Source organism: Falco cherrug, chromosome 2, assembly GCF_023634085.1.
Source record: "Falco cherrug isolate bFalChe1 chromosome 2, bFalChe1.pri, whole genome shotgun sequence".
NCBI lineage: Eukaryota > Metazoa > Chordata > Aves > Falconiformes > Falconidae > Falco > Falco cherrug.
In genome coordinates this window covers 77,136,504-77,147,810 of record NC_073698.1, presented here as the reverse complement: position 1 = coordinate 77,147,810, position 11,307 = coordinate 77,136,504, and the positions used below count along the sequence as shown (strand labels likewise).

General features: G+C 38.5%; 1 protein-coding gene across 3 annotated transcripts in view; it reads left to right on the top strand.

Annotated features, from left to right (window-relative positions):
* Positions 1-10,064, top strand: part of HLCS (holocarboxylase synthetase) — a 127,262-nt gene extending 117,198 nt beyond the window's left edge. For all 3 annotated transcript variants that reach the window (XM_055703383.1, XM_055703384.1, XM_055703385.1), the window contains 3 exons: positions 1,346-1,460; positions 5,279-5,492; positions 5,999-10,064. In XM_055703383.1, the coding sequence (XP_055559358.1) occupies positions 1,346-1,460; positions 5,279-5,492; positions 5,999-6,170 (501 nt within the window). In that variant the 3' untranslated portion in view covers positions 6,171-10,064. The remainder of the gene's footprint in view (positions 1-1,345; positions 1,461-5,278; positions 5,493-5,998) is intronic.
* The last annotated feature ends 1,243 nt before the right edge of the window (positions 10,065-11,307 follow it).

Here is an 11,307-nt window from a genome sequence, read left to right as displayed (position 1 = left end):
GAAACCCATTGTTTCTTTGGTATGTAGATAGTTGTGCAGTACCTTGTTACTCCATTTTGTGGCAAGGTCTCTCTTGTGGGTTTACGTCATGAGAACATCCAGTTGACTTGGTTGTTCTTCATGCTTGCTGTCACTTCCGTTGCAGAGCTAGTGTTTGGTGTCTTACAGGTGTATGTTCTCCTTAAGTAAGATCTACTGAATAGCTCTTTGGAAGATCTCTTAACACTGATAATACTGTTCAACTGTGTCGTACTTCACATGTCTCAAGAGTCTTCTATAAATCTTTTCCCGGTGCGAAGAGTTGTATTCCATAATGAATATGAATTGGTGATACTCTCTCTTAGAATGTTTTGATAGCAAAATCAGGTAGTATTTCCTGTCAATGTACGTGTAATGGACTCCTCTCTGGCCTTTAAATCTGTCAGGAAAGTAGACATGGACCCAGGTGCAGTTTTCACACATCCTGTAAAGGGATTTCATAATCTACAATAGGAGGGAATGCGACTCTTGTAGTCCTGGAGCACCTCCCATAATTTGCCTCTGGGGACACAGTCATATGCAGTTTTTCAAACTACAGGAAGCACATTTGCTTTCTTTTTGTGTTTAAGTAGCCGGTGCAAAGTTCAGTTCAGTTCTGTGGTTTCAACAAAAACTTCTCTATTGCGCTGGAATGGTGTCACACAGCAGAGTTTGTGTTTCCAGCTCCATGGTGTTGCCTGAGCGTAGCTGCCGAAAGCATGAATATATTTAGGACATTACTGAAGTATTTACATAGTTGTGAACTGGAATTTCTCCTGTCTGCTAAATTTCCTTTCTGAAATTCAAGATGTCGTTGTCGTCTTGTCTGGTTTCTGCAAGGATCCTCAAATACAGTGTTGATGTTATTGTAGGGTTACCCTGATTGTTTATCAGCAGTGAGCCACAGTGGCTGCCACAGTTTGCAGCTTTCTCGAATAGATCTTTTAAATCTTTAACAAGTACTTGTGAATGAAGGAAATGAATTCTATAAAACCTCACAATTGGAGACTGAAAATCTCTAGTATCTTTAGTCCCCCTTTTGGTCATTCTTTGTTATCTGCCATAATTTTTTTTCATTTGTTTTTTAAATAAATAGATACTTGTCTTTAACAGCTGCCAACCTCCTTAGTAAACCATGTACCCATGTTAATGTGACTTCTTCAGTAATATTTGTGAAGCATGTACGCAGGTTCTTATTATGAAGAGTAGTTGACAGTATCATACTTAGTGTGGCAAAGAGGCAGAGAAACTATAGAATATGGTGTGGTGAATGAAACATGTATCAAAGAACAAAAGTGTTTCTAAATGTATGTTCTTGTTTCTTTAGGATATTGACCTGCGAGTAAAATGGCCAAATGATATTTACTACAGCGATGTTATGAAACTTGGTGGAGTTCTGGTAAACTCTACACTTATTGAAACAACATTTCATATGCTTATTGGTAAATGTCTATTTTTCAAGCTTTCCTATACTGTTTTTTTCTGAAGAAACTTGTTATTAATGTCTTTATGAGTTCAGATGATAAGGACAAGAACAAATAGTGACAGCAGGCATAAGGAAATAAAGCACAATATTAAATCAAAAGGAAACACAGAAAGTAAATGTTTTCATTCTTCTTAATATTTCCATATGCTTGACAAGGAAAATGTAAATGCAAGCATCTGGGCAGTTGTAGTAGAGTTCAAAGAAAGAGCATTACAGGAGAGAGGGAAAATCTCCTCATTGTTCTATTGCAAAACTAGTAGAATATATTGAAAAATGTATCCATTTTTTTCAATTTGCTTTTTTTGTTTGCAACATGACAAACAGTTTATTTAACATGTTCTTTAGAACATGTCTTTTAAATCAGGAGAAAAAGAGCTGCGAACACAGAGTAATGTTTTAATTTCTCCTTTCATCCTTTAGAAATGTATTCATAACGTTTTTCTTTTGATAAGTTTCTAGAAACTGGAGTATTACTAGTGGAGCAGCAATGTAATTATTTGGTTAATTAATCACTTTAATAGAATCATAGAATCACAGAATGGTTTGGGTTGGAAGAGACCTTAAAGATCATCTGGTTCCAACCCCCCTGCCACAGGCAGGGACACCTGCCACCAGACCCGGTTGCTCAAAGCCCCATCCAGCCTGGCCTTGGACACCTCCAGGGATGGGGCACCCGCAGCTTCTCTGGGCAACCTGTTCCAGGCTCTCACCACCTTTACTCCTCTCAAAAAGTAAAATTTGCAAAGTGGCTGGGAAGGTTGGGTCAGAGGGCAAAGAGTGGCAATCTCTTTCTTCATTGTGGAGACAGTCTGCCTGGAAAGCTGATTCCAAAAAGGTAGCACAGCCAATCTCAGAAAGACTGTACATGTGTTCTCCAGCAAGTCCCAGTGCATTAAGACATTTGGGTGCACAGGTAAGTATGGAGATGTTTTTATCATCTCAAGTCTGATAATCATCCTGCTATTTGTTAAGGTAATTTTTTCCCATAGCCAGCAGCAGCCCAGAACTGTCAGTCATGCTTAGAAGCATGGCAGCAGAGCTCTAGGTTCTGGTTCCAAAAGTAATTATCTCTGCTATGTCTAAAAAATTAAATGGAAGTTAATTACTAAGTCTAAAAGGTTAAAGAAGAAGATTATAATATTTGGTTTGTATTTGAATGTAGCACAGTAGATAAGTGAAGTATCTTGCAAAGAGAGTGTGGGTATGATACCATTTCTGTCAAGGTGCTGTAAATTTTAAGGTGTGAACAAGCACAACACTTGAAGTAGTCATCACCTCCTTCTGTGAAACATGCCCAGCTGTTAAATTTTCTGTTCAGTTGTTATATCCTCATTTTGTAAATAATCTACATGTACAGAATGGAAGTTGCACTGAGACACTTAAAAAGCCTCTCTGTGCCCCGTCAACCATTTACTGCTTCCATATGTTTTTTCCAGAGGCTGTTCTGGTTAACACAAGAAAAGCAAAAATGGCTCTGAAAGTAGTTCATCTTATCAAATATCTCTTTGCACATTACATATTTGTTTTGTACCTTATGTTTCTTACCCTAAACACCAAAACATTCAAATTCAAATGGAAACTTTCTGTATGCATTCTCTCTGACGTCCATAGGAGTCATCTCGGTCTGAGGTATATACAAAGATGTACATTTTCATTAACATTCACCTGGAAGCTTCTAAGATTGAAACTTACTAGCCACATACTAGTCCAAGGATCTTTTCCATCATTTCAGTGATGTATGTCACTGAGAGTAGTAGGGGTAACTCATGACATCTAACTTCTTGTAATAGTAGTAGCAATGAGATCAGACTTCCACAACAGGAAAGGTAAGCCAGATGCATCATCCCCTTTCTACAGTCATGCAGATTCCTTACCTCACTGTTTACATGGTACTCATGAAGAGTGTCCCATAAATGAGGGTAATGATCAAAATCAAAGATCGTCTGCATGGCTTCACTGATCTGAGAAGTACCTGAGAAGAGTAAGGTGAAAGACAAACCTGCCTTTTCACCTGTACCGTGTGCTCAAGGCCTCACAAATGACACAGTTCATGTTCATACTTTTAAACATGTTTTTTTTTAAAATATTTTTTAAAAGAACTTAATTCTTGCAAGACTTTTGGAAGAAGAGTTCTGCAGAAGAATATACTTCATTAATGTGAGGACCAGACTCAGAACAGACATAGGCAGCCAAACACAAGTGGAATGCAAGGGACAGCCAACACGCTTGACCTGCAAAAGCTCTGTCTGCCTCTGTGTGCAGCTAAGGCATGCCTGGACAGTGTTCCGATGCTGAGATGCTGAAGGCAGGGCTGGTTCTAGAACTGGAAGATGTATTAGCCACATCAGCACACTGCAAGATCAGTGCTAAATGTTTATTTTTCACTCTTCTCACATGGGCAATGCAGAGATGTCCTAGGAGTCCTGAGCACCTAATATTTTTCAAATTAACTGGCTACATTTTTGCCACCGCATTTATCCCTGGGTCCTTCTCGATATGTCTTTCATGTCCGTTTCAATTTTTGGATTGCGAAGTCGTGATCTCCATACATACAAGCCTGAGTGTCCTGAGCCTGCAGAGGGTCTCCAAGGCCCTGCTGTGCACCCTGACAATACCAATCACTGCTTAATGGCCACAGTCACTTTCTCTTCGCTTATACTGTATTTGGGTGTAAACAGCTGAGTTGGGATTTGCTGGCATGGCACATTATATTTCCCAGTTCTTTTTCCTTTCTCTCTTTCCAATGATACAGTTCACCTCATTTCTGTAGGATTGATGTATTGATCGCTGTGGCTTTCTTTGCATGCATTCTCTGACTAGTTAAAAGTAAAAAACTCCTCTTCGCTGAGGAGATCCTTCTCGTAGTTAATACAAATTACTTCCATATATGAATAATCTCATTAATAGCAAATTTACAAAACAGTGCATCTGGACCTTCTTGCAGATGGAGGTGTATCATGTCTAAACCTGATTGGCAGGCAGGGGTTTTATCCCAAATATCTGAGGAAAGAAAAGTCCAAATTATTAGGAGAAAAAAATAGACAGGTAATACAATATATTTCTTTACATCCCTCGAAGCCTGTTTCAGCAGGCTGCAAAAAAGGCCCCAAGAGCCATATTTAAATAAGAAAGGCGTTCTGCCAACATTATTCTAGCTGGAGAAATCTCAGTGAGAGACTTGAGGCTTCTAAAGGATATGCTATATACTAAGATAGATTAAACAAACTGGAGTCTTACATGGCAAAGTTAAATCTTCAAGCCAAACAAGGCTTATCAACTGAGTGAAGAGGCTTAATTTTCAGAAAATGCAATCAGCTAATTCTAGTAAACAGAGAGGTCTCTTGATTAAATTTTAGACTGAAAGATAAAACTTCATCTTAGAGTATGATTAATGATTTACTCTCAATTAGCTAATGACTTGTCAGCTTCCAGGGAGTAAAAGAATTTCTCACATTGATGTTATTGTAACTGACATGCAAGTTACCACTTCCCGTCTTCCTAAACCTCATTGATAAGATGGTGTGTTGTTGAAAGACTGCACTGGATTTGTTTCTACAATTCTGAGGAGGCATTTTAAGGGCAAGGAACAAGTAGAATCTGGACTGAGACACAACTGGGAAGATCTGAAGTTGTAAGACTGAAGAAAAGCAGCTACTGGAAACGTACTTAGAGATAATTGTATCAAGCAGTTGAATAAAGTACTGACTTTCTGGCAGTAACAAAGTGTGTGTATTTAACAGATCCTGTCCTCTTCTTCTGGTTTGTCTTCTTCAGGCTTTGGCTTTAATGTGAATAACAGCAACCCCACCATATGCATCAATGATCTCATCACAAAATTTAATAAGGAAGAGGGGACAAAGCTGAAGCCTTTAACTGCAGACTGTCTTATTGCAAGAACTGTAACTATGCTGGAGAGGCTTATAGATATTTTTCAGGAGAAAGGGCCTAACGGAGTTCTTCCCCGTTACTACAAGTACTGGATACATAGGTAAGTATAATGTTCTTCTCAAACTTTCTTTTAAAAAAGTTGGAAAGAACTCTTGAATGCTCTGTCTTTTTTTACTAGATTGCCTTTAATACTAGCGACTTAATTAAAACATACTCCCAAGTAGGATGTAATTTTTTAAGGGAGGATAAAAATAGCATATAGTAAAATCAATGGACTAGCGTGAGTTAAAGAATGCTTCTATGTATTTTACATGTGTCATCTCAAAACAAAAGGAATTGGGAATGATTTGTTTAGCTAGCGATGAAGCTGTTGTACTCACATCTTTCATAAAAAAAATAGACGGTTTGGATTAACTCCAGCTCTGTTAATTCCACAGAAAGGAATTAAAGAAGGTAGAAAATGCTGCTAAAAATCATACTCTATAAAGGGCAAGTGAAGTGGGAAATAAAAATATTCTGCTAGACATTAGTCCTCTAAGCTATTTTTAATTGTTTGTGCAGTGTCCACCAATTAATTCCTAACCATCTGGTTCTCTTTATTTGCAGTGGCAAGCAAGTCCGTCTCTACAGTGAGGAGGGCCCGACTGCATGGATAGTTGGGATAGATGATTATGGATTCCTTCAAGTTCATGAAGAAGGCAAGGGTGTAGACTCTGTGCGCCCAGACGGCAACTCTTTTGACATGCTGAGGAACCTCATAGTCCCAAAGTATTCATAGTCCTCAGAGTTCATTAACAGTCCCCTCAGCGCAAAGAGGGGCTCTTTAGTATTTGGCACCAAGCAGCTAAACTTGTTTAAAGGTGGAGAGGGTAGTTGATAGCTTGATTTTTTTTCCTTCTGATTTTCTGACATCTTTGTTCTTAGACACAGATTACTTCAACAGTTGAGAAGAAGTAGTTAACTCATTGCTGAAGGCCTTTATTCTTTCATATTAACTTTAAAACACATCTGTGTTGACATATTTTTGTAAGCATCAGTTCTTTAAAAGCAGCCTAATTGCAAAGGAATACTTTACAGTTAACAGGGCTTTCTCTTTATTTACACACTGTGAGAAACTGAAGTGGCTAAATATTTCCTTTTTGTGTCTCTGTGTTTTTATTGTACTTTAGCACAATAAAACGCATCTATGTTGACTTTTTTGTAAGCATCAGTTGTTTAAAAGTGGCCTGATTGCAAAGGAATACTTTGCAAGGAACAGAACTTTCTCTTTATTTACACACTTTATTTGAGAAACCAAAGTGGCTAAATATTTCCTTTTTGTGTCTCTGTGTTTTTATTGGACTTCAGCACAATGCAGTACAATATTTACATTTTTACTGTGTCTTTTTATGGTTTATGCATTGTCTGCAGTGGAAACAGCTGGAGGAGTTCATCATGCATTTCTGAACTACTGGGATTAGCACTGTGTTTAAATTCAGGTCTAAGCATAGAGCTTTGCTGATGTGGTTCTTCTCCATGGGGGCCTGTGCAACAATTTACCATCCTGTGCTTTGGGCTCAGGTGTGTAACTCTGTCATGGCTGCCTTGAGTTTTTGGAGAATTTTCCATCGGCACTTAAGAACTGTGGTTAGTTATCCAAATTAGTTGTACTCTGCTCTTCTTAGTCAATTGGATCTGAATAAATTGTCTCGTATCTCCTTTGAATCGTAGTCTTCCAAGAGGCTTTAGCCGCCATAAGAATAGCCCGCTGGAGTAGCGTATCACCTAGTTGCAATCTTCTTATCCAGGTAACTGTAGAATCCATGTCAGGAGAGGGAAGTCCTAAGTAGTTTAGAATTTAATAGTAACTCTATTGTAATAGCAAGGAAATTAACCAAAAAGTAAGAGAAACTGCCCAGCTCTTAAAATCCCTACCATAAACAACTGCTATAGTGAAAAAGAGAAAACATACCGTTAAACTGGGTCCAAATTCTCTTCCATTGTTTCTGTTGTCACCCCCTTTCCCAAAGCAGGACATCTGGTTTTGCTGCTAACCATTAAAGCAAGAGGTGTAACACCTGCTGACCTGAAAGCAGCTTGCCTTGGGGGCTGGCTGCACAGTTCCAGGTTAGGTGTGACAGCTTCGTCATGAGTGGAAAACGTGGTGAAGCAGGCATGTGGGAGCTTCCGTGCAATGGCAGCTTGTCAGGCTTTTCTCCTGAGCAAGACGAATTTGCACCAGGAGGCTTGGCCACCACAGCACTTCAAACAGCTCCCTGCAAATGAAAAGTTTGTCATAGGTGTGATGTGGCCAGCTTCATTTCCTCCAGTGGGCAGCACAGCTTACTGTATTACCGTCTCCCTACTGAAGGTGGATCAGCCAAATTGTTTCCACAAAGGACTTCTGTCTACTAGCCAGAAATGGGTTTTTTAGGTTAAAGTTCACCTCATAAACGATCTGAACATGTTAGTAGATTGTTTCAGTTACAAAGCCAAGAAGTCTTAAAACAAAGAAACTAGTCTGTAATGGTAATTTAGAGTAATCCTCGCATATTAGGCTTTAGGTGGTTTGGCAGCAAGTGCTAGAAATTAAGTTGTCCCTATTACATTTAGGATTTTATGTTCCGTATCACAGTAGATGGTCTGTCTGGTTGTCTGTACCCTGGTGTTTTGTTTTCCCCCACGATCTGCATCATGTGAGATTGCCCACCAATATTTCATAGAACTATACAGTGGAGTGGAGACAGCTGTTAATTGGCATAGTTAAAATGATACACATGACACCAGCTTTTGCTTTTTCCCACCAGATGCTTTCAAAACTGCTTCGAGCTGTTAACTTTTGGCAACTAACTTTCTTTCAGAATCAAATACTGATGTATATTATAATCAAATGAAACTTGAATCTGAGTTAGTAAAGTTTAAATAAAAGGAAGAAACTGTCTATGTATACAGATATAAAAAATGTGTGCGTGCGCATACGCACACTCACGTCTTCCTTGTGCATCTTCCACTTTTTTTCTACCTTTTCCTTCAAGCAGCTTATGAGCAATGCATGGTGCTGCAGGTCAGCTGCAGAAAGCATAGCTCTGGTACAGTTTTTGCCAGCCACAGAGTTTTACAAAAATTTAGATCTCAATCCAGTATTTGTAGCCAAAACACTGTCTCTGTTTTGCTACTGTGTGCCTGTAGGAAGCAACTTTGATTTCGCTCATATTCCAGACTGATGAGTGCCTGTAGAGATTGCTTTTTAACCACCAGGTCATGCATCAGGTTTTGACTTAAACTGCTTCCTTAAAACACACTCTCCCTTCACTAGGGACAAGTAGTGTAAAAGAATGAAGAGGGGGAAATGACATGTTCCTGCGTGAAGGGCAGAATGGACTGCAAACCCTCACTCAGCTACACTACCATGGTGTCTGAGCAGCAGGCAGATGGATTTTTTAATAGTGAAATGCTGCGATATTTTCTGGTTGCTGTTGTTCCTTTTGGATTTTTTCATAACCTTCGTAATGGAAAGCTTGTTCAGTTCTCACTTTGAGTTGTAAGATTATTCCGAAACTTTTTGCATTGGGAAGAAACCTTAGCATTGAAATTCCTTTTTTGCAAATGAGAACTAACCATGTGTGGATGTGTCAGAGCGTAGGTAGGTGCTGTGGGAAGGCACCGCTTTGCCTCTACCTTTTAGTGGCCTATTCTGTGTGTATAAACCTACCTGTTGTCTTGGGGAAACAGCTTTGAGTTGGATAAAGTGTTTGTTACAAACCTGACCTTTCCTTCAGAAGAACCAAAGAACTTCATAAAGAAAATTCCCGTTGCATGGTGAGCAGCTCCTTCAGGTCCTCCTGACCAGCAGCTCTTCCTGTCAAGAAAGCCAGTGGACCTGCCTGTGCCACGGTCACCTTAAGGTGGATGAGGAGCACAGCCAGGAGTCTTACTCTTTTTATGGCAAACTTGGCACACCCAGAAAGCCATTTTTGTATGAAAGTCATTGTTATTATTGCTGTTTCTGTAGGACAGATGAATGTGGTGTAGAATGTCTCTGGACATAGGTATGGAGAGAATCAGATGACTCCAGACCCAGAAGTAATGCACTGAAAATGTTTCATTTCATTCAACTGTCCAGATTAGTAAAACACCTCTTCCATTGTGAGGCTGATGTCGTATCAAACTATTTTCTTGATAAAGTGCTTTCAAAAAACTTCTATTGCAATGTCCATATTTCTGTGACTTCGTTTTTTTCCTCCTGGACTCTGTTATAACATTTCTCATTACACATTGTGAAAATATTTGCAGAGATTGTTTATTGATGGGAGAACTTCTGCAGCGCAGGCTGGGCGTGTTGGCACGTGTCTGGGTTCAGAAAGAGTAAGCGGGTTGTGTCCAGTCAGCACCGACGCTGTTTCCAAAGATTTGAAAAAGTAGTGATGCAGTTAACGTTTAGGAGTTCAAACAGTACATCTCACTTCTAGTAAAAGGTTTTATAAGACTTCAGAGCATTTTTAAAAATACATCCAACAAATCAAGGGCTATTACCTAGAAATAACAAAGCGTGTAATTCTTTTTGGGGCAGCTTCATTGTACAACTATTTTTTTTTTATTTCTTTGCTTTTTCTGATTCAGCTACAAAACATCAGCAGTCTAAAAAATTACTCTCTGCAACTGCTTTGGAATATACCGTAGCTTTACACAAAAATTACAAAAAAAAAAACCACACTGAAGTGCTTTTAATATCTGCTATGAAAAAGATTTGTGCTACAAAGGGCTGATTCCTGGCGGTAACTGGTTTGATAAAAGCATTTGCATGCGTAAGTTACTGCAGTGATGCACCACACTGATCAGACACCAAAGAAATTAAATCTGAACTGAGGAAAGCACAGAGGTCAAAAAATGATGGCGTGCTGCAGGCTGCGGCATGGAACAGATGATTGAGAAAAAAGCACTGCAGGGAAGAATTGTAAACTGATGTCATGTTTGAGTATCTTGCATTAGCATGTTTCATTAACAATTCTGTGTTATTTTCAGTTCTCCAAGAATTTTCCTTTAAAATGCAATGTGGCTAAAATACAATAAATTTAAAAAATCTTTGTATTTTATAGTACATTAACTGTCAAGTATAGTACATATTACAAGTGAAATAAAATTTCAAATATGCAACACTATTCTTTGTGAAAGCCTGTGTTTTCTGTTAAAAGGAAATCCAACTCAATTTTCCTTTGGCTACGGGATTTTATTTAACATTTTAACAGTTTTGTTTTACATAATAAATAAGCAAAAATGCTTTACATTTTTAGGGAATACATAGATAATTCTGAGCATTACTAGGTTGTTTGTTTTGCTTGCTTTTTCACCTACATTTGTCATATAGCTTTATCTGCATCATATAAAAAAAGCAAAATCTAATGTTCAGGAAAAAAATGGAATAGTAAAATTTTCTCTCTGTTGTTTTTGAAGTGTGACTGAAATTGAAACTGAAAAAATACTTAGTGTCCCATCTTGTGATTTTTAGCGGAACACTGTTACTCTGACAGGTTTCCCATTCATTTGCACTTTCTCTCAGTGATACATTCTCCAATTTTACACCTATTGTCCACTGTGCTTAATTTCATTAAATTACTTTAATACCCTTTTTCAAATTACAGGGCTACAGTGACCTAGAGAGAAGTCTATTGTCTTATCACCTTATTTACATTGTGGTGTTTCTATTAATAGGATAAAAACTTGGAGACCTCAATAAGGGATTAATGTTTCCAACTTCACATTTTGCTAAGATATTCCCTCTCTCACTTCTTCACTCTCGTTCTCCGTATCATTTACACACTAGGTCTGAACTCCCCTAAGGGTTAAAATCCTATCAAGTCGCATGACAAAGGTGTCTGTAGCAGCTCAGACAAGTACATCAGAGAGAAATTAGGTTATTTTTCATAATACATTCCAAT